General features: G+C 45.0%; 1 protein-coding gene across 1 annotated transcript in view; it reads left to right on the top strand.

Annotated features, from left to right (window-relative positions):
• Window positions 1-1666: 1666 nt before the first annotated feature.
• The window catches only part of GMPR (guanosine monophosphate reductase), a 41586-nt gene continuing 19563 nt past the window's right edge, over window positions 1667-23689 (top strand). Inside the window, exons 1-6 of the mRNA XM_086469347.1 lie at window positions 1667-1753; window positions 6583-6702; window positions 7393-7476; window positions 9038-9211; window positions 19486-19567; window positions 21926-22032. Of these exons, the coding sequence (XP_086325473.1) occupies window positions 1667-1753; window positions 6583-6702; window positions 7393-7476; window positions 9038-9211; window positions 19486-19567; window positions 21926-22032 (654 nt within the window). The remainder of the gene's footprint in view (window positions 1754-6582; window positions 6703-7392; window positions 7477-9037; window positions 9212-19485; window positions 19568-21925; window positions 22033-23689) is intronic.

The raw sequence follows: 23689 nt of genomic DNA, 5'->3' as shown, positions 1-23689 counted from the left end.
ACTGAACAGTAAATGGAGGGAGATGTGGCTATCTGTCTGAAGGATACATTTTTAGTAGTTCTATTATACTGTTGAAGACAGTGGAGAAACCACCAAGTGAATGGCCTCTGTTACGAAGATGAGACTATTATAAAGGGTCCTGTTTCACCTGAATATTTCTGTGGAAAATACCCACAGCAGCAAGGCTTTCCTGGAACATCATGTGGCGTTCTGAAGCCTCGAGGCTTCCTGGAAACCAGGTTCAAGGCCTCTCAACTTGGACATTCAAAATGGCAAGTGTTCAAATGCCCTACCTGCTGTGTAAAGCCTGTCCTCATGCTTGGCTGTATTGAATTATCTGGGACACTTGGGCGAAGAGTTGTAAAAGAGCTCTGCTGGAGGCAGGGTGTGTGCAACTTTCAGATAAAGAAGAGAGCACTACCCCATCCTGCAATGAGTCTGAGGAAGGGAAGCCAGCCATGATCGTCCTGTGCTTCAGTTTCCAGTCACTGACAAAGCTTAGCTCATGTGTCTTCCAAAGAAGTCTGAATCTTACAACCTGCTGACTTCATAATTAAACAGATTTTTAAGGCTCAAAGCTCCTATGAAAGTCACCACATATGATATCTTGTCACCCTGTATTGATGCCTGTGCCAGCCGATATAGATGGACCCAGTATGTGCAACTTTGTTGCTATGGGGGTTTTGAACAGTGCCTAGCCGTTGAAAACAGATCATATAAAGTCACAAATCAAGCTCTGTGCTTCTCTACGTGTACTGAAACAGGAAATTATTGTGCAGAGGCAGCTCCAGGTGGCTGGTGCTGTGACCACTCTCCTGTGACCAACCAGCTGCGTGTTTCTCAACGTTTCTAACGCCGAAAACACACGCGGGCCCTCTGCTTTATAGTCAGATGGGGAACCAGCTCGGAGGGTGCCAGGAGCCAGGCAATGCGCAGTTTTACCAGAGGCTGACGGGCAGGGAGGGGGGCAGGTTTGGGCTCAGAGCCGAGGGCGCCGTAAAGTCGGGTTTCCACTGGAGACCGAAGGCTGAAAGCGCAAAATTTTGGGCCGTCCCGCAGCCGCCCGAAAAAGGCTGAGCGGCGCCGCCAGCCCCCGTCGGTGTGGCCGCCTCAGGGCCGGCCCCGTGGGGGCGGTGGCGGGTCCGCAACCGTCGCCTGCGGCGGGAGGGCGGGCAAGATGTCAGCTCATCCCCTCCGCGGCCGCCCGGCAGTGCCAGCGGCGGGCTCCCACACTCGGCGGCAGCGGCGGCGGGTCTGGCGGCCGCCCGCTCGATCACATGGAGGCGCCATTTCCTCTGCCCTTGCTTTGCCCTTAAGGCAGCTGTGCTGCCGGCGGTGCCCGCGTCTCACCCCGCACGGACGGGCGCCGCGTCTCCGTCTGCCGCCTCCACACACAGGGCGCCCAGCGCGGCGGAGAAGCAGGGCTGGCTACGGCGGGAGAAGGGGGCGGCCGGCTACTCGGCTAAAAACAACCCTCTCCTAATAAAGGGATGGGGCCCCGGCTGCGGCGCCGCGCGCCCCGCGCCCTATAAATACGCTCCGTGCGCGGCCCGCGGGCTTTGGCCGGCGCGGCTCTGCAGGCGGCGCGGCGCGGCGCAGCGGAGAGGAGCGATCGCAGCGGGGCCGCCACTGCTGGGAGAGCCCCGCAGCCCGCCGCCCCAGCAAGATGCCCCGGGTAGACGCAGACCTCAAACTGGACTTTAAAGATGTCCTGCTCAGACCTAAAAGAAGCAGCCTCAAAAGCAGATCAGAGGTGGGGGTGTTCAAACCCAGCATGCTTTTTCTCCGTTCTCAGCGTCTAACTTCCTTAACCCTCCTTCCTTCCCTGCTTTATTTTTATTCCTCAGTCTAACGTAGCAATGCCCTCCCCGATCGAAACGCCCTTTACGAAGCGGGGGGGGGAGGGGGGGGCGGTATGTGCCGCTGTTCCTGGGAGGAGGGGAGGACGGGGCCGGGGTTACGGAGCCGCGGCGCGGCGCCCCCCCCTCCGCCCGCCTTTGGCGGGGCGAGCCCCGGCCCCGGCGGAGCAGCCGGTGGCGGGCGCTGCAAGCCGGTGCCGCGCTGTCCTCCCCCTCTCCTCAGCAAAAACAAAAAAGGGGGGTGTGGGGGGGAAAGCAGCGAATCGTTTGCTCCTAACATTTGCTACTAACAGGTGCCTCTGTGGATTTCTGCAGCGCTGAGCGGGGGGTGACCTCGGGATTCCGCGGGGACTGCCGAGCCGTGAACCGACAGCTCTGCCAGCCCCTCTGCGGGGCGCGGGAGGAGGGGATCCGGTTACTCGTCCCGCAGCTTGGGCCGGCAAAAGGCGGGGGTGCGGATCGGCAGGCATGCTCGCCCTCAGCCTCGGGGGTTGTGGGGCAGTGCTGTTACCCAGTAGTTGACATGCTCTTTTTTTAAAAAAATAATAGTAGTAATAAAAAACAACCAGTGAAGATGCTGGGGAGCACTTCCTACGGGACGGGGCGCCCCGGGTTGGGATCCCATCAAGTGGAAGGCTGGGGCGGGGGGTGCATTTCATCCTCGCTTCTGTTGACCCTCACCACCTGCCTCCTGCTGCTGCGTGGCCTGTGCGGGCAGAGCCCAGCCGTCCCTGAGGCCGCAGAGGCCCGAGCTCTGTGTCCCTGCTGGCCCAGGGCCACCGTTAGCCAGGATATTGCTATAGTTACTTCTCAGCAGAGATCAGGAAAGACCCCAGGAAATCCCATGAGGATTGCCTCTACAAAAAAGATGGCTGCCTCAGGATTGAAGGTGCCTTCTCATTTACCTCGTGTAACCTCAAGGTTAACAAAGGATTTAGTTTGACTAATGAAGGAATTACATTGTGTTGGGGGGTGGAAAGAGGATTAAGCTTTTCTCCAGGGGAAGTAGGGTTGTAAGAGAGATGGAGGCAAATCAAGTGAGGCTGAAAGACAAGACTGGAAAGGGAAGCTGGGTGGTCATGATTATTATTTTGCCTATGGCCAGGGATTTTGGGGGCAACAACTAAGTGAAACTCTTTTGCCATTATGAAGGTGTAAGATTGGAGAGGGCCTCTCAGGTAAGAGAGGTAATCTCAGGCTAGTTGTTTTTAATTTACAAAGGACGGTGTCCTGCCTGAGTAACTCCTCATCGTGTGCAATTACCGCTCATAAGGCCTGTAGGCCCTTTCTGGCCATTTGCTTGGGGACCTATGTCCCCTCTTTAAAATTCACTGTGCTGGCCTGGCAAACAGGTGGAGCTGTGCTCCACTGAGTGACACATGGCTCCTTCAAGTGCAGTGCTTTGTATATTTAGCTGCGTGAAGGCTGTGGAAAGAAGGGCTGCTGGGAAGTGAAAGCGATAGGAGGAACACGAGCTGAATGGGTGGCTGTGATGAACTGTTGAAAACATTTCACATGAGAAAAAGTGCATGTCATGAGGGGGGTCAGTGAAAACCGATGAAGGTTAAGAAATTGGACACCATCACTGAGGCTATAGCAACAGGAATAAACAGTGTCTGTGAGAGCCAGATCTGAAATGGACAGCCCCAGTCTGCTTCAAAACAAGAATATAAATAAATAGTTCTGGCAGAGGAAGAGAGGCAGCATACTACAGTGCCTGTTACCCAGCAAGCTGCTGCTTTGAAGCTTATATCAGCAAGCGCCCGCTTCTCTGGTGTGAATGCCTCTTTTTGCGCAAGGGTAGCTTTTTATGCAGTAACTAGGATTAAGTCAGTTTCTTAGAGAGGCAGTTTGGGGTATTTGCAGCTCTTGTAGGTCTGCTGTGTTGGTACTTGGTTTTGATTCCTTGCACCGTCTTCATTTTCCATGATTGCTTTCTCTTTTTGAAAAGATACCAGAAAATTTGAAGCTTGAATTCAAGTGTCAAAATTGGTTAAAGCAATGATTAGAATGGAAGCAGCATTGTCTGTGGGGTCTTGGTACTCACACAGCCTGCTATTCTTGCCTTTGCTGGACTTGCCTCTGCGGGCTGCCATTTTAAGTTCACCAGGCGAGTGGCCTGTAGGAAGTCTAGTCATTAATTTAAATTTGTAAATTCAAATAAGTCCAGGGAGCTTTAACAGAACAGCCAATGTCTTAGTACTTTCATATGTTGACAGTCTAGGCAGGAATTATAAAATATATTTCATAAATTTTTCTCTAAAGAAACTTACTGTTATTGACTGATGGTGAACAATCCTAGAGTCAGAAGTTATTTTCTTGTAATGCGTAGAACAATAAGCTATAAATTAGCTGTTACCACTCAGGAAAGAGATAAAATGATTGTTAGAAGTGCTGCTAGAGGAGCTAAGGAAAAACAGTTAGCTTTGTGATGCTCCTCAGTATACTCATCTTGAGTATGCAGTTCTGGTGATCTCTTCACAAGAACAGCATAATGGTAAAATAGGTACAGAGAATGGCAGCCAGGATGATCAGCAGTATTGACTGGTTTCCACATGAGGCAAAACCTAAACATACTAGGACTATTTGGTATGGAGAAGCAGCTGTGGAGGATATGCTAGAAGTCTATGAAATGAGGAGTGGGATGGAAGAGGTGAAACTGAGAAGTGGCTGTTGATTGTCTCTCACAAAACAAGAAGTATGAAGCACTGAATGGAGTTGTCAGGCAAAGGTCATTGTTTTTATGCAACGTATAATTAATCTTTGGAATTTATTGCTATGTGTGAAGGATTAAAAAAATTAGAAGGCAAGTTCTTTGTCCTTGAGTGGGTATTCAGCACAATGGATTGGAGGAGACCTTTGGCTTAGAAGGTTTCTAAACATCAGCTTCTTGGGACCTGGGAAGGTAGGCTAGGGAAAGAATCTTTCAAAACTTGCCTTGTTCTTGTGTTTCCTTCCCAGACATCTGGTACTGGCTGTTCGAAGAACTAGGGCACTGCATAAACATCTCCAACCCAATATGCCATTTCTCCTGTTCTTATAGAGCAAAAGCTTCATTAAGGGAAGCCCTGCAATTATCCCTCATAAATGTCTGCCATTACAGTATCATCAGTTGTGTGGATAATTGCATGAGATCCGTCTGGCCGACTGGCTAGAGGAAGTCACATATGAGAAGTTAGAGTAAGTGAAGGTGAGAATCACTGAAAGAGTAGTGGCCTTGTGTTCCATGCATAGCTTTGCGTCTTGGCTCAATCTTTTCTTAAACATACTCTTCTGCTCTATTTTTTTCTTAAGTTCATTTGAAAAAAGTATTTTTCCTCTGTAAAACTGTAAGGCAGTGGTTCTGGTACTATTGTCTGGTAGAACTGGTTGTCTTTTTTTCCCTTGCTTCTACTTAATAAATTGCATTAAAAGGGAGTAATTTTCATACTTATACTTATCTACTTCATACCATTTTCTCAGGTTAGCTGCATCTGAAATTCCCATAAGAATGTTATGTCATCATTGATGGATAGAGAACTGGGCCTCTCTGATAGTAAAGGGTGAGAAGGGTGAGTCTCCATTAAGATATATCTTGGCTTGCTCACCAAAGTGACCCTTCCCTTATGAGCTTATACAAAATGAGAACTTGTTTCATGATATATCACTGAGGCACCAAGTTCTTCCTCTTATACAAACCAGTAATACCCTCCCCCCCCCCCCCCCAATTAATCAATTGGAATGTAGGTTGCAATATGACAGTGCTCAAAATATGTTGTAAATAAATAATCAAAGTCCAGTATTTTTTATATTGCTTCCTTTCTGGTGATGGATTTCAGTTCACTTCAGATCTCTCAATGTCTCAATGTTCTTTAATTAAAGCTGAAGTGAGGAGTAATGAAAACTATGCAAGAGCCTTCATTTTCACTGTTACTAAAGAGACTAACCTGATATCTTACAGTTGTGCATGTCTTAGAGGGTTTTTTTTTTTTCCCTTTTGCAAGATGCTAAGCAGACTAGTGTGAACTGATCTAGGTTTGATATCACCTCTTGCAAATGTAAGGAACAAAATGCCTGATGCTACCATGATCATTTGAGGATGCTGAAGAAGAAATCACTTTGAAGGTGAAGGCTGATGCAGTTCTAAGAAATTAACTTAGAAACTAGCAGCCTCCTCGTTTAATAAGCCAGAGTATGATCATATTGTATGGCACGTGCCAATAACAGAAGCCAAAAGTAAGAGCTTGCTTTATTGTATTGTCATTTACATTAGAGACTGGGGCAAAACCGTCTATGCCCTGGAGACAGAGCGAGTTCCAGTTCTGAATTCTGTGGAGTTAGGTCTTCAACTTGGGTTTCTCAGGCAGACAAACGAACAGCTGAGGTTACTTCTATATAAAATAATCCGCAGTCCTCATTGTCTTTTCTTTCCTTTCCAGCCAGTTCTGACTTGTTTCTTTTTATTGTGTTTTTTTTTTTTTTTTAAATTTTGATTCTCCTTTTCTTCAGCAAGAACTTTCTGTAACACAAAAAATGTTCTTTTATGTTTTCTTTCTTATTTGGAAGGCAGAAGTTGTAAGAAAATAAATAAATAAAGTGAGGTAATAGTAGAATGAAAAGAGGAAGAATAGGGAATGTGAGGAAAATTAAGAAGTGTCCAAACCTGCTGTATCTGAAGTCAGTGGCAAAACTCTTGTTAGATTGCAATCAATTACTTGAAATAACATGTGCGTATTCTTTGCAGGTCGACCTCATGCGCACCTTCACCTTCCGCAACTCCAAGCAGACCTACACAGGAATTCCCATTATAGTGGCAAACATGGACACTGTGGGAACATTTGAAATGGCTGTGGTTATGGCAAAAGTAAGTCTCAATTCTCGTTTCTGCAACGATTGGAGAGCCGCTGGGTGACCATGAGCAGCCTTTGTTAATTTTTAGCTATGTTTGTTGGAGAACAGGCGGGCATGAGTTAAAAAATCAAGAACAAGAAGTTGTGATTTCACTGTAAGGCAGCTTTGCTTTTAGAACAATACCGTTATCGGAGGCAGAGCTGCAGGTATAAGATAGTTTCAGTGGACACACTTATTGGGAAGCTTCCATCTGGGGTGTAGTTCAGCTTCAGGTGGAGCTTCTAGAGCTTAGTTTTTGAGGTCTATATTGTGCTCTCTTCCAGAAAAAAAATATTGGTTGATAACAGTTTTGAAAGTGTAGGTTACTGGATAAAGCTGCAGCAGTCAGGAGTCACTAGTTAATTAGCCTCTGGCCTCAAGGCTCACCCTAAGTTCTTGCAGTGCTTTAGCACTTCAAAATATTGACCATAATTTCATGAAACACATCAGAAACCTGATCCTGAAAGGTCGGCTAAGTTGTCTTTGAAATTACGCTGAGTTACGCTTTGAAGAGTCATTTGGAGTTGCCTGGTTATGCTAAGTTACCTTCTTTCAAGCAGGATGAGCCTATACTGAAAACGGGAATTTCTGGTATCTTGTTATTCTGCAGCTGAGGGAAAGATGACTAACTTGGAAGTTAATATCAGTTTCTTTTTTTTGCTAGCATGCAATGTTCACTGCAGTTCACAAGCATTATTCTCTGGAAGAATGGAAACTGTTTGCTGCCAATCACCCAGAATGCCTTGAGGTACATTTTCATACTGTAAATTATTATGGTTTATTGCTTTGTTCTGAACTCACATACACTGGAGTTTCTTGGGAATACTGTTGTCAAGCGAGGTTTTGGGGAATGAAGATATTTGCTGTTCTTAAATGCATCCAGGGAAGTTGCTTGTCCTGATTTAAAAAGAATAGCTATGTGAATCCATTGTGCAAGTGCTTATATTAAGATGCAAAAAAGCAAAGTTTATGTATGCCTGGAATGGAAACAGAAGTATCCTGAACAAAGAAGAAGGAAATACTTGTGCTTCTGTTGCTGTTGCGGGCTGTGGTAGTGCTGGTGAGGGAGAAGCCAAAGACCACAAATGTGAAGAGCCTTGAGTTAACCCAACTACAAGCTGGCCCTGCAGGCCCTTGCGCTAGGCAGAGTCTTTGCTATCAGGTGCACAAGCAGACCCGGGGCCTGCAGGCTGGAGGGGCACAGGTGCTGGGACCAAGCAGGGATGAGCATTGAAAGTTGTCAGAGCATGTGTCCTCTGTTTACTTCCTCGCACCAGAGCTCGCGCTGTGCTGCTACTAGCTGTGCTGCCCCACTTGTTCACAGGGTCCTAGCCTGAGCCATTACAGAGAAGTGCCATTCAGTAGATTTAAACACTGATTTAAGTTCTGGGTTTTTCATACCCAGATTTCTTCTGTGTTTGAAGAAAATTTTGAAACTTTCTTTGTATAGAAAAGTATACCACACATCGGTATTGTATCTTTACCTGTGGCACATCTTAGAATTATATCATAAAGACTATTGATTACGGGATTGTCTGCAAGCCAGCCTATCGCATAAGTTCATCAGCGTTGCTTATGTGCCATTATAGGGTAGAAAGTGGTCCAGGAATATCCTGTGTCTGAACACTTTGGCACTTAGCTCATTTGTGGTTCATAATCACTGGAATAGGATCTCCTAGTGATTAAATACTTGCTCTGTGACCTTGGATCTCTGTAGAGGTTTTGCAGGCCAACAGCTGTGGAAACTCTTTCTATATTGGGAAAAAACTCAGGAAGACAAAGGAGGAAGCAATCTGTTTTCGATGGTTGCTGACCCTGCTTGAGCGAGGCAGTTGGGCTACCCAGTCTCCAGAGGTCATTTCCAAACTCAAGTATTTTGTGATTCTGTAGATCAAGGGACTGTTTGGTGAACTTAAAGACCCAGATTCCACTCTCTTGACAGCACCCCGAATTTTGCCACTCTGCCTTCCTGGAAACATACCAAGTTAGGGCTGCTTCTGTGTTTCTGTTAATATGAGTACAGCTGAGCCTTCATCCATCTCAGGTGATTATATTTGTCTATGGGAATCCACTCGTGAATGAAGAGCTGATAAAATGCTAATTTTGCTTTATTTTAGAGCCTTTAAACAAAACAGAAGTAACACATTGATACTTCTAGGAAGGTATTTATTTCATATTATGTAGTGTGATTTTCACTAGTTTCCAGCACAGGTCCTCCCGAAACTATGCATAAAAAGTCATAAGATGTGTGTGTGTTTATCCCAGCTTTTACAAACTGCTACTCTCTTTTGTTCTCCCTGTTTTTCTAGCATGTAGCAGCAAGCTCAGGTAGTGGCAAAGCTGATTTGGACAAGTTAACAAGTATTCTAGAAGCCATTCCGCCTATCAGATACATCTGCCTGGATGTGGCAAACGGCTATTCAGAGCACTTTGTGGAGTTTGTGAAGTCTGTCCGTGCACTGTTCCCGCATCACACCATTATGGTAAGTGTTTCGAAAGGGTGGAGAGGATGTGTGGGAATTCTGTCCAGGAACAGGGCTCAGAGTTTGGTTGGTAAGCATCAGAAGCTCTGTGGTAGCTCCATCACTTTCCGAGTTGTCATTTAAAAAAAAGGAAAGCAAGAAAGCAAGCAAGCAAGACTCAAACCTCTTGTCTTCCAGACAAAATCTGAGAATATAGAGGGCAGCTCTATTCATCTACCCTTTCAGTTCAGTCAGTGATGAGTGTTTAATAACATGTTGGCATTGTCAGTCTTGCACTGCTGATAATTTCTGTGGTAATGTTTGTCGTGTGCTCTGATACAGCAGTTTGATGTTGGCATGGCAGGCTGGGTGGATCCAGTTTTTTTCCTACTCCCCTCCTCCTTTCCACACCAGATGTGACCTCTAATCATAAAGTGTGTAGGCTTGTTTTGGTGATTCCGAGCTGAGGTTTGATGTGGGAATGTGCCGATGTTTCTGGCCAATTGAGGCCGATGGCTGGTTTTGTCTATTAGATCACTATGAAGACAGCTGAATGTAGACTAATCCTTGCCTATGATAAGAATCATAGGGGTGTTGTGCAATTGTGGGTGGGGTCATCAGGGAGCAAAACAGTCAATGTCAGGGCTTTTCATCTGCCTTCCATGATGTTACTATCCCTTCTCAGAGCACTAGTGCCATACTTCCTCCAGCCCTTTTGCACTAAGAGTAGGGTGTTTGCATCGACACAGGACTCCTTGCAGCAGAGCCCTACTGCTTCTGCTTGTTTCCCAGGGCCCTTGAAGGAATGGGTCTGAATTTGTTTCCATGAGAATAGCAGAAATTCTTAAACAAGCAGCAGATTCTTCATGAGGCTCCCAGCCTTTCTTCAAGTCAGTGTGGCAAAAAATCCTGTGTTTAGGCAACACTCTCTCACTTTTTCATGCCAGACACAAAGCTTCAAACATGTAAGGCAAATGTGAAGTAAAAATGGTTATAAATGCACACTCTTGACTTGGTTCAATAGGGAACTGCATGTTCAAGCAGCTCAGGGGAGACTACATTCCTTCTTCCCATGTCACAGGAAGACAGTGTTCTTGCCTCTGAATGACAGTGGCATTGGAAAAAGGAAGTGGGCTGGAATGCCTGCGGGGTTCTGGGTTACCATAGGCTAACGAATAGGCATCCTTCAACAGCTGCCAGCAGATGTGGGAATGTTTTGGTATGACCGTATTTCCCATGGCTTTGGGGAGAGCTTTTGCAAGTAAGAAATGATAGATGTGGGCTTTTTGAGTTTCCTGCTCCACGTTCACTGCAGTGAGGGAAGGAGCTGTTTCCTTGCTTTGGATCTGAAGTATTGTCACTAGTGATGTTGTTACTCCAGTGTCTTTGGCTTGAAGAGTTGTGGGAGGGAGCTTAAACCACATCGTTAAAAAAAATCTTCCCTCTCAGGAGTGGAAAGAAAATAGTGTGTTGTCCCCTTCTCCACCTCCCCACAGACTGCTGACTTTGCTGACTGAGGAGGGAACTCAACCAAGATGAATTGCCGAGAAGGAACAGGAGGTCAATGTCAAAGTCGGGTATCAAGCCCAGATTTTAGTCCAAGGTCCTTAAGGCAGTTTCATCCACCTCCCACATCTGTTAAGCTATCTGCTTAGTTTCTCTGCTTCTGTGACTGAGGTTGTTGTTACTTCAGGTCTCAGTGTCCTGACAGCACCACCTGCTTGAGCACATATACAGCCCTGACCTTTTCAATTGCTTTCTCTGATTGTAACTCCTTTCTCCAAATATGGTTTAGTATGGCTCATGTTTTTCATCTCCGGCACAGGGATACTTTCCATTCCTAAAAGCATGCTAACAAACTTGGGGTGTTCAAAAACCTTCTGTTTTCCAAAGCCTCCAGAGTCTGTGCAGTCCTTAAAAGTCCCTGATTCAACTAGAGACACACACCTCTACCCCACTTCCAAATGAGTTTACTTTACAGTCTGTGCCAAAATGGCTTTTTAAAGCTATTCCTGGCTGAAATGCGGGAGCTTGTCTATACTTCCTTATGTAGTACTCTGGAAAACATGTCCTACTGCTCCCTGTTCTGTCTGCTTTGATGTCTCTGTGCTATGCCTGCAGTATGCTCTCTGCTCTTGTGGCTTTCAAACAAAGGGGTTAGCAGTTAAATAGAAGGTATAAAAATATAAAAAGCTTTCTCATAGCTGAAAGTGATCTCCAGGACCTTGCAGGCTGTCTTGTTTGCTTTCCTCAGCATGACCATTCATTCCACAGTCAGCTGCCATGCAGTACATAACGGTAACCCAACCCCAGGTCTCGGGGAATGTATGTTCCCAGGGGCCATGTAATAGTTTCAGCTCTGAGGCTGAAAGGTGGTGTGCAAAGCAACTGTGGTTAATGTAGTACTCTCTGTGGCCGATACTCCAGTGACAATGGAGGATATCGCTTGTGTAACAGCCTTTCAAATGCATGTTTTTGCCTTTTACAATACTTGCTTTTATAATCACATTACCTTACTTTCTTCTGCCTGGCTCTGACACAAGCTCTTTTCACTCCTGCCTTTCATAGTAGTTTACAAAGAAGATCAGTTTATGCGTGGAAGGTAGAGGATAGGGAAGACAAACAGGGACACAAAGGTACAACGTGACCAGCCTTAAATCACTCATTTGATTGAGGATGGGAGGAAGAAGTGGTATTCAAGTCTCTTGAATGTCTTACAAATGCACCACTCCCCCCCAGAATCAAGAGTAATGATCCAGTGGGGTGTTTTGCTGTAGCACAGCATCGTGTGCTTGGGTTGGGCCTACTTGCTGAAGTCTAAAGCAAAACTTCAGTTGACATTCAGGATGGAGGGTCAGAGCCTTACTTACTTACGTACTACAGTAAGCATAGTCCTTATTTATTAGTGTAATTGTAGACATTAGGGTTCTTCTGTTTCACTGTAAGTCTGTTTAGCAAGGTATGATATCTTTGCCAACAAGCTTTGCCAAGTTTTTATCCTGAATTTTTCTTTTTGTAGGGTTCTCTGTTCATTATACAGAAGAAACCCTAGGGATGGGAGCAGGGAGTGTGGCAGGAAGGAGAAGGCTGGGGCAGGAGCACCCACAGGATGTGGGCCAGAGAGGGAGGCAAGCAGAATCACAAAGCAGGAGCAGAGGGAAACAGCAGGGGCCAGGAACTGTTTCTCCCACTTCGAGTCAGTGGCAGAACTTCGCGGGGCTTTAGGGGAGGCAGAATTCAGTCAGAGAAAGCCATGCTGACTGCTCCCAGTTTATCTCTGGAATAAGCAGCAGAGTCAGCGTCATGGCGTGTCCACCAGGGCTGGGGCCTCAGCACAGGGCTAGCTGGGATCCCAGGGCAGGAGGCATGTGATGCTGCCGAGGCTGTCTTGGGTCGGTCACAATCCTGAGTGCAAAAACCCACCTGGTATAGCTCAACCTCGCAAAGGGCATCATCTCTCCATCTTATGGTAAAGCACCCCTTGCTTTGGTGGGTGGGAAGTGTCCTTTGGCAGTGTTCCTGGTAGTGTGGAGGCACAGACTGTGCTTTCCTCTAGGATACAAGAAGAAAGTTTGAGAACTGTTGTCACAGACATTTCTCCTCAGCTTGATCCATTGCCATTTACCAGCAGCTTTCAATCAGTGCAGCAGTGTTCCAGTCTTAGTGTGAGTTGGTATTTATAGCAGGCTTTTATGAGGCATGGTATCAAATGCCTGACTGAAATTCAGAGGCACTGCCCTGCAGTGTTCACTAATTTTCTATCTCTGTCAGAGAAGCTGCAGCCTTTATAATCCTGTTAGGTGAAATCTTGATCCCATTAAAGTCAGTAGTGAAACTCCCTTTGACTTTTCTGAGGCCAGGATTTCCCTCAGGATTGACCCACAGTTCAGTCATCCTGGATAGAGCCAGGGTGACGCTCACATGAAACCTCACGCTGAGTGATGGTACAGCTCAATGTCAACCAAAGTGTGTAAGGCCGGGCCCACAGCCAGGGTGGTTTGTTGTAGCCCCTAATAACTGACCGTGCTGAAAGCATGGTAGTTTATCTGACTTTCGGTTGTTACTGATGCTGTTACTGTAACTGGCAGGGGATAGTGAAGTTAGATTAGGAGTAAGGTAATTACTGGGCTATATCTCTTTAAGAAAGACAGTTCTGCAGCAGATTAGAAACGCACTGGTACATGGGCTCATCATGAAGATGAGCATGGTTTTCACTAATACAGTACTTCCACCAATTACTATGTTCCCTGACTACTTGTCCAAATACACTACAAAATGTATTGTCTGTAACGGCTTCTTTGTACAAGTTAACAATTACTTTACTTGCTTTAAATTCTTAGTTGATTTTAAGGGGGTTTCATCTCTGTAGTCTCAGTCTGTCTATATTCATCTTTTCACATTTGTTTTAGTTGAAGTGTTCTGGCTTTAACTTACAGGTGGGTTTTTCTAAATTCCTTTTGCCTCTATTCAGCTGTCGTACTGGCATCAGTGGTAAAGCAAGCATTGGTTTCAGTGGAAGTAGAGTTCAGCTGGATGTGAGAAAACAGCTTTCCCTGCTCTTCAGCTGTGATACTAGGATCTTTCCAAATACAGATAGCTGTGCCTCTCTCATAGTGTTTTTTTGTGTGCTCTCTGAAGTCTGCAAAAGGTACCTAAAAGAAGCAAGCCTGTCACTAGCAGGTTGAAGTCTGCTATGTAGAGCTCCATGTCTTCCCTGAAAATTTGTTAAGGATCTGCAGATTCAGAAAGACAGAAACCACTGATATGTGTACATGCATTCCAGGAAAAAATGTATGCTGGGGACGTAAGTGCTTTTCCCTGCTAGGATGAGCATTTTGAATCAACATATGTAGTTCCATCATTCTCTAGCAGTAACTTAACATTAAACGTCTGGTTAGCATTTCTGAAGAGACAGTTTGACAACCCACTATGCTCTGCTAATAAGAAGACACTGCTTTTTAAGTTAAATACATATTTGATCCAAAATCTTGTGGAGCCACTGACTTTAATATCCGTTCGTTCCTGTTTGTGAATCTGTCGCATGTACTCCAGTATTTCACCAAGTTGCAATGTGCTGCATGTTGTACTGCACAGGTGGTCATGTGCCTTCCAGGTGGAAACTGCTTCCTTAATGTTGTAAGCAGCATGCTCTCTGTCACCCTGCCTTGGAGTGTACAACACGTAGTATAACAGATTACCACTGAGCAAAAAGGAAGCAGCACTTAGCTGGAAACACTGTACCTGTTATATATTCTTTATTTCCTGACTGTTCTGTTTTATTTTATTTTATTTTATTTTATTTTTAATCAATATCATGCAGTTTTGAGTGAAGTTAAGTGGTCCTGTGTCATAGACCACAAATTGCCGCCTAACAGTATCATTGTTTTTATTAGTGCCTCAGGTGGTGGCTTGTCAGCTGTTTCAAGCTAATAAAAGGGAGAAGTAAAATTCATTAAAAATAAATAAACAGTGAAATAGAAGGCAAAAATCAGTAAGTGGAGAATAGGCGTTGCCCAGCATTCCCTGGGTAGTTCCTGTTGACTTCAGCAGGAGTTTTGTTTCAGTAAAAACTAAGAAAATATTAAGTAAGAATTTTAGGATTTGCCTCCTGCTCTGCCCATATCAGTACTGCCACAAACACTCACTGAGTCCTGGAATATCATTATGTAAGAAGTTTTTTGAACATCTCTAGATCCTAAATTCAGATCTCCACAAATGAATAACCAATCTCAGTACAAGCGCAAATTGGGTGATGTGGGTAACTGGACTCGTGTTTCATGCAGCTTTATTTTGTGGTTTTTCTAGTTAGGAACATGCTGTAGACATGAGACAAGCCACAGAGCTGAAATCCAAACCATACGTGGTTTTCGGATGTCTGATGGGATTCATCCCAGACTACTGAAGTAGCTAGTGGATGTTACAGCTGGACCCGTCTCAGTCACCTACCAAAGGTCTTGGGAGTCTGGGGAGGTCCCTGCTGACAGACAGCTAGCCAGCATTATTCCAATTTACAAGAAGGGTGTGAGGGAAGACCTGGGAAATTACAAGCCTGTTAGTCTAACCTCAGTAGCTGGAAGAATTAGGGAGATCATACTGGGTGCTATTGAAAGACATTTGAAGAACAGTGTGATGTTCAGATGTAGGCAACATGGGTCCTGCTTAATTTAATGCCCTTCCACAATAAGTTCACCACTCACCTAGTGGACGAAGGGAAGGTGGTGGATGTAGTTTTCTGGATTTCAGTAAGGCTTTTGGTACTGTCCCTCCAGCATCCTTCTGGACAAGTTGTCCATCTGTGGGATGAGCAGGTAGACAGTGCGCTGGGTTAAGAACTGGCTGAACGCAAGGCACAAAGGGTTGTGGTGAGGGGGGCTACATGTGGCTGGCAACTGGTCACCAGTGGTGTTCCTCAGGGCTCAATTCTGAGGCCAGTGCTGTTCAATATCTCTATCAATGATCTGGAGGCAGGAGTTGAAGCACCCTTAGCAAATTTTCTGGTGATACTGAACTGGGAGCTGCTATTGACTCTCTTGAGGGACCTTGAAGAGGGGTATAGATAGATTGGAGCATTGGGCCATCATCAGTGGCATGAAATTGAACAAGTCTAAACGTAGGATCCTGCACTTGGGACAGAGCAACACTGCACACAAGTATAAACTGGGAGAGGAGTGGCTGGAGAGCAGCCCTGCAGAAAGGGATCTAGGGGTGCTGGCTGGCAGCTGGCTCAGTGTGAGGCAGCAGTGTGCCCTGGCAGCCAAGAGGGCAAACCACATCCTAGGTGCAGCAAACACAGCATAACCAGCCAGTCAAGAGGGGTGATTATCCCACTGTATTCAGCGTTGTGCAGCCTCACCTTGAGTGCTGTGTGCAGTTTTGGGCCCCATAATTGAAGAAGGATGTGAAGGTCCTTGAATGCATCCAGAGGAGGGCAACAAAGCTGCTGAAGGGGCTGGGAGGAGAGGCTGAGGACTTTGGGCTTGTCTAGTTTGGAGAAAAGGAGGCTGAGGGGCGACCTCATCGCTCTCTACAGCTTCCTGAGGAGGGGAAGTGGAGAGGCAGGTGCTGAGCTCTTCTCCATGGGATCCAGTGACAGGACATGTGGCTCCAAGCTGCATCTGTCAGCATCCCTGATGCATCCTCTGCCATTCGGCTGACAAAGACAAACCTAGTGCTGGTCACTGTTCTCTCAGGCCATGGCAGAAACCAACCCTGCAGCGCAGAGACCACCTGTATTAGCTGTCCCCTCTCTGTGCCAGAGCTAATGTCCATGAGGCCACATAGTAAGGAGGACCAGAGACTTGATCTGGCTGGATACAAACCCTTTTCCAGGAGGGTGAGTGGGGATGATTTCAGCAGATGCAGCCTGGAGAAAAGCCAAAGTGTAACCGGAGCCGGAGGTTGGGATGGATGGTGCCAATAGACCGCCATGGAAATAAGACAGGCTTTGAAAAACAATTGAGCAGAGGTTATGCTGGTGTGGTGGAAAGGCTGATCATTTTCAGACCTAGAACATTTGGATCCTTGCCCAAAGCACAGTGAGGCAAACAATGACTCCTTCAAACTGTGAAAATAGCCCATTGCTGCTATTACTGTCGAAACCCCTTGTCCCACTGGAACCAAGCTGTGCAGCTCCTCTATTAAACACATCACTTGGACGTGTTTATACGGGATAAAAAACGCACTTCAGCCACTTTCACAGCTCATTTGTGACTTTACCGTTTCTGAGAATTATTTAGAAGAGAAGGGAATAGTTGAATTGGAAGGGACCTAAAATGATCATCTAGTCCAACTGCCTGACTGCTTCAGGGCTGACCAAAGGATAAAGCATGGTATTAAGGGCATTGTCCAAATGCCTAAAACGCTGACAGGCATGGGGCATTAATCACCTCTCTAGGAAGCCTGTTTCAGGGTTTGACCACCCTCTCGGTAAAGAAATGTTTACTCATGTTAAGTCTGAACCTTCTCTGACGGACACAGCTTTGAGTCATTCCCAGGCATCCTGTCACTGGATCCCAGGGAGTAAAGATCAGCACCTCCCTCTGCATGTCCCTTCCTCAGGAAGCTGTAGAGAGTAATGAGGTAACCCCTCAGTCTCCTTCTCTCCAAACTGGTCAAATCCAGTGTCCTCAGAGGACGTGCCTTCCAGCCCCTTCACCAGCTTTTCTACCCTCCTCTGGTTACATTCAGGGACCTTAACATCACTTTTAAATTGCATGACACAATTTATGGGATTGCATTCCATTAGTGTGTTCCTCCACAGTATGGGAATGCAGTTAGTACAGTTGTAGGAAATTGTCTCAGGATGTGCTATGTCACCATTCATTTGCCTTCAGCAGCCCTTTGCAGAGAGGAAAACATGGTCTATAGATGCACTGGCTAACAGTTTGTTTTCAAGTGTAACTCAAAGCATAGGTTTTACGTCATAAACCCCATGTCATTTGAAGTCCTTAAAGACTGTCTTTTTTCTAAAAGCCCTCTGGACAGGGGGCACTCCTGGCAAGGGAATTCATCTGTAGCCTCACTCTGCCTGTTGGTCCACCAGATCCACATTTAGGCACATGTAAGGGCCTGTCTCGTCACACTGAGTTTGCATCAAAATATTGAAATTCTTCAGCTGAATAGACATAGTCTGTCAGCTTTCTGCGCTCATTCCACCAGTTTTGCAAACTAATTAACATGTGTGTGCTAGAAGATTATTTTTCATAGTTTATTTTATTAATTAAAAAAAAGTTCCTTTGTATTTGAATAACGTCATCAGTAATTCATCACACTGACGTTCTTAGGTGGTTTCAGGTGGACATATATAAAGCAAAATCTTCAGTCCTTCTTTGCAGATGTCTTACAGGTGAATAGGGACTCTTAAAGTGAGGCAGTTGCTTTTTAGAGAGCCCACCCACACAGTGCATCTGTTCTCACCTGGCTGGTGGAGGGCTGGATCTGCTGGTCATGACTGCGTGGAGCTGGACTCCAACAGGCTACTCATGGGTGAAAGCCTCCTTAACACGTCTCTCATGCTCCACCCTTCATGCTTTGATGTCATCAAATGTATGAAACGGTGAAGTTCATGGTCAGTTCTTTTGAATTAGACTGAAAAAAAGCATTGTTCAAGATATGTAGGCTTCCTTCTCCAGAAGTGCCATGACTTTCTGCTCTGGTTTGTAGACGTGGGAGTAGGCAAATATTCGGTGTTCCTGGAAGCACGAGTAGGTCACAGAGTGACTGTGAGCCACCAGTGAGATACAGGCAAATGCATGCTTGTGTGTCAAGCAAGGTATTTCCATAGGGAAGGCAAGCATTGTGCAAAGCCGTGTTGAGAACTCACCTGTACCACTGTGGACAATTCTCATTCCTTACATTCAAGAAAGAGAAATTCAGCCTGGGGCAAAGGCAGGCAAAGACTGAGCAGCCGGTTAGGGTCATGGAGTGCCTACAGAAGAAGATGACTATAAGGAGCAAGACAAAGGCTGAGGGCTGCCATCACTTTTGAGAAAGGTATCAAGGATGTATGCCAAAGGAGGAAAAAAGCTATTGAAGTGCGAGGAAAAATACGGTAAAGAACACAAAATAATTCAGGACTTCTTTCCAAGAAGATGTCAACATAAACAGCAAGCTCTTTACATCTCTGCAAAGTTCATATAGAGGGAGCCAAATCCCTTTCCTTCACCTCTGGCATCACCACCGCCAAATGAATGTATGTGGTGTAAGTGCCCTTATTTACATAGTCTGAATGTACATACCAGTTTTGGCACCAACGTACAAAATGACAAGAATGGTACCTTCCTTACTCTTTCAGTACTCAAAATACTAAATCCTAAAGGAGAAGGAGATTAGCCAGTGTTTCAAATAAGACCTGAACATCTTCCCACAAAGTGAGGTAGGCAATGGGTTGGAGTGCTATAGGCTGTTCAGGAGGGATAGGCAGGGCAGGAGAGGTGGAGGAGTTGCACTGTATGTAAGGGAGAAGTTTGACTGTATAGCCCTTAATGGTTGGGGATGATGTGGTTGAGAGCCTCTGGGTGAGGATTAGGGAGATGGAAGACAAAGCAGATATACTGATGGGATTTTAAGGATTAGAGTTTACTGGACCAATCATGAAATTCGTTTGAGAGTATACCTGTATGATTTGTTTAATCTCTGTGGCATGCACAGTGAACAATATAGTGAACTATATTCTTCCTGACACTACATAGTTCAACTCATAAAAGCTGTAGATAAAACTCTGTCTTATTGTCATTAGTCTTTGCTACAGTAGTCTTGAAATCTCCCATGTATGTGATACTGTTCCTTCTGTCTAGGCAGGCAATGTGGTGACAGGAGAGATGGTAGAAGAACTTATTCTTTCTGGAGCAGATATTATTAAAGTGGGTATCGGACCAGGTAAGTCAAATCCAGTCAAATACGGGTGACTTAGGGTAACATTGGTGGAGGATTTGTCCAGCTGGAACCAGTGTATAATGCTGTTTGCTCGCCCATTAGGATGCCTAGACCCACTCAGGTCAATAAAGTAACAGTGCCCTTGCACATAGTGTATTTAAGAAATACATGGGCAGGGTGCTAGTGTTTTGTACTGCGAAGTGTTACATCTTCTGGCAGTGAAGATGTCTGTTATTGGAAGCACTGAGTTGCTGACATTATCACTGATAAGATGTGTTGTGTTTAGGGACACTTTTTCTAGCCTGTTGAAAAGAGGCTGAGTCATCCCAGCTAAAGCTCAAAGGATACTGTGTTCAGGTATTCGCTTGTGTCAAGGAAAGATAGGTTTCTAAATAGCCTTACGATTTGTGTTCTGTTAAGCTGAGGATGCCCATTTTGTCAGTGTCTTCAAAGATGAAATGATATTGATTAAGTGTGGTTAACATTGACTCTACCTGTTCCTATTGCCTGGGAGCTAAAACTTAGAGTGATACACTTACGTTACCTACCACTGTAATATTCCCATTGATAAATGGGAGGACCCTAAACTTTTTACAGTGTTTTTCCTACCTTCCCTTCTCTAATTTGTTGTTTGGCTTATACTGCCATATTGTCTTCCCTTTTTTCTTTCCCTCCCTTGTGCATGTCTTCATGTGCTCCTTCCTCTTGTGATTTTTCTTCCTAGATTGCAGCTGGCATCACCATACTGGGTAGATTTTAAACTGGCTAACACCAGTGCCACTGACAATATAGCTGTAATCGGCCAGTGCAGTGCAGGCAGATTGTTTACTGTACAATGCCAAATAGTTATGGTCCATGAATGGATAATTTGAGCAGAACAAATGATGTAATAAAGGTTGCAGTTGGCCCAGGAAGAGAGCAAACGACAATAAATACTGCAAAATAATTGAAGAATAAACAACAGAGATGTCATAGTGCAATTGTCACATGCAAGTTCAGATATAAAAGAGGAATTACTGCAGTTTGTAGCCTCGAAGTGGAAAAAGGAGTAAATACTGTGTAGCCCTTCCTGAAGATCTTCCTGAACAGATCTGTACGAGTTGACCACCCAAACCCACAAGTAACATGTTGCTCACAGATCAGATCTTGAGGCTGTTTTCCAGATGATAGTCCATCTTGTGGAAAATGCAGTGATTCATTATAAAATATTGCATATATAAGTACATACCCTGTGGAGATTATTTTAAAACTAATTTTCTTCCTACTTTGCAGAAATATTTCTCAGTGTTTTCACCTTGTCAGTTCTTTGGAAACTTTTACTTTACTGGTACGTCGAGTATGCCTGGATATCAGCTGGGTGAAAGGATCTAGATTTCACTGCATTTGGTTTAGAATCTGTTTTGAAATTCTTGTGATGATGAAGACCTTTATGGTCTGTATCCTAAATTATAAGACCTGGAAGACCTGGGCTGGCAAAAAGCGGTCCTCATTTTGACTCTTAATTTGAGGAGAAAAACAGAGGAGGTATTCCAGAAGATCTGTAGCCATGTTACCATGTTGAGCTATCATTGAAGTGGGTTTTTCATATATATATCTCTCTCTCTATATATCTATCTCTCCCTTTATTTTTACATATACGTATATACATACACCATGTATAAATAATATAGTTTAATAATCAGATATAATTAGTATATTTCCTATCATATTACACTATACAGCTTTCTAATGATTACTTACCTCACTTTTTAAATGCTGTGTGCTGATTTTCTCATATTCCCAACTATTGCGGTCAACCAAATATTTCTGCTTTAACTATTAGGTAAAAGATGGGGTTTTATCCCTTGTGGAAAAGGGCCACAAAAAAAAGAAAATAAAAGCACAGATTTTCCTTGAGAATGATTTTTAAAAATATATGTAGGAAAGAGAGAAATATTTATTGGAAGAAGTATTCACATATTAAATGCTGCTGCTGAGTCTCATGAGTTGTGACTCTGGTCCTTTTGTCCCCCTTCCCTTCAGGCACCTCAGTCAGATTTACTTTCTCATGATCCAGTAGTTCCTTCACTGGGAAGCATTACTGATGAGACCTAAACTGGGAATTGTGGCCCTGGAGAAGAAAAGGGGGGATATTAGTCACCTCCGTCACAGCTCCCATGAAGTGCTGTGATAGCATTTCAAAACTCAAGTTCCTATGTGTGCCTTTTATCCATGAGAAGCCAACATTGGCAACAGAGACTTCTTGAGGGGAAAAAATAATACAGATAGAAACACATTTTTTTCCACAAGAAAAAGAAAACAATCTGTATCTTTTCTGTCAGCCTAATGGGCTATGTTTTTTCCTCTCATCCTTTTTTCTAGGTTCTGTGTGTACCACTCGGATTAAGACGGGGGTGGGCTATCCACAGCTAAGTGCTGTGATTGAGTGTGCAGACTCAGCACATGGCTTGAAAGGACATATCATCTCTGTAAGTAAATATCATTTACTCTCAGATTCCCACTGTGAAAATTATTGTGGAATAGGAGAATCAAACAGTCCAGTACCCTGCGTGTTAAAGGCTATTCTTCTGTCATCTCCAGCTGACCCCTATACTAGCTCCTCGGGTCGTCAGTGGAGATGTAAATGTAAAGAGACCAACTCCCTCTTAAACTCCCTGTTTAAAAAGACTTGGGCACCTCACTCCTGTTGGTGCATTTGGAAAGCTGCTTCTTGCTCCCCGAATGGGTAGGCTGTTATGTGAACAGAATGGGAAGCTTGATAGTGTTTTTATGTCGAAGCAAACAGTAATTCGTACAAAACATTTCTGAAAAATGAATGAAATGTAAATAAACGTGGCTTTCCCCAGAGAGTGGGACTGAGAGACAGGCAGGCAGTAGAGAGGAGTACAAGGTAAAATTATGTGAGTCCATCTGTCCCCTAGTAGCTGGATTGATTCGGATAGCATCCACACAGAGCTCTCTGTGCAGGGGCAGGACTGTTTCAGAGGTGGCTCTGTTGAGCACAGCTGCACGTGAGCCACTTTATTTCCCCATAGCTTTGTGAGAACATATGAGCCTGTGGAGAAAAAAAGAGCATGTGTCTGTATTGCCTGCTAATGGCAGCTTCCACTCTACCAGCAAGGTCAGATTCACCTCACGTAGCAGAAGTAAACCTGTAAGCATGGCCTCAGACTGAGCTAGACTGCAGCCTACAGCACCCAAGGTCCTGTGTCCTTAGGCATGCCCAGCCGGTCAGTGTGCCTCTGACTGTGTCAGGCTTGCACAGTCTCTGCAGGCTGTCTGTGAGGCAGCTGGTGACAGGAAGGCTTAGGGGCTAACCAGTGTGCTGTGCTCACACGTGCCCTCACAGCCGACAGTCTCCTGTGGCCCTAGAAGAGACCACACACTGAATTTTAGATCTACTGCCAAGTGAAATCACTGATTTGTTTGACCCAGTCGTGACCAGCATCCGTGTGAGGAAGGGGGTGTGTTGTGTTGTTGAGGAAGGAGGGGAGAGGAGAACAAACTGACTGTGGATGGGCAAAGGGCTTGACTGTATTTCTTGGAGCTGTGGGTATAATGGAGCAGGAAAACAAGTATGCGTTACAGTCAAATCTGTCTTGCTCTTTATCGTTAATGCACATGCATTCCATCCTCTCCATGGTTCCCCTATGTGAATTTTGAAGAAAACAAGAAAAGCAGTCTGTGATTTTATGACTTGGGCAGTATTACAAATGCTTATGTCTGTCACAGACAGCAGAACATGTGTGCAATAGTGCATGAAAGACTGACTCATTACTATGAAGTCTGGATAACTATAGGTGTCATACCAGCAGTGGTGCTCAGAGACCCTCCTAGTTTTGCAATAATTATTTTCTGCTAGCAACCCTCAGAAGAACGTTATTATACTGATTTTACAAGAAAAAGGGGAGTGTGTATTTAGACTGTTGAAAAATGAGATCGTTCTGTACTATTCCTCCTTTGCTGCTTTGGGGATGGATCAGTTCCTGACATGCTTAGGTCAGTGAGCCCACACCTGTCAGCCCCGTAGCCATTACAGAAGCAATTCAATACCTGTCTGCTACAACACCTGGGCCAAGACTTCACCTCTAACTGGGGTCTCTAACACTACTGCAGCTCCACTCT

Source organism: Leptosomus discolor, chromosome 8, assembly GCF_034619465.1.
Source record: "Leptosomus discolor isolate bLepDis1 chromosome 8, bLepDis1.hap2, whole genome shotgun sequence".
In the NCBI taxonomy this organism is placed as follows: domain Eukaryota; kingdom Metazoa; phylum Chordata; class Aves; order Leptosomiformes; family Leptosomidae; genus Leptosomus; species Leptosomus discolor.
This window is presented reverse-complemented; position numbering and strand designations above follow the sequence as displayed.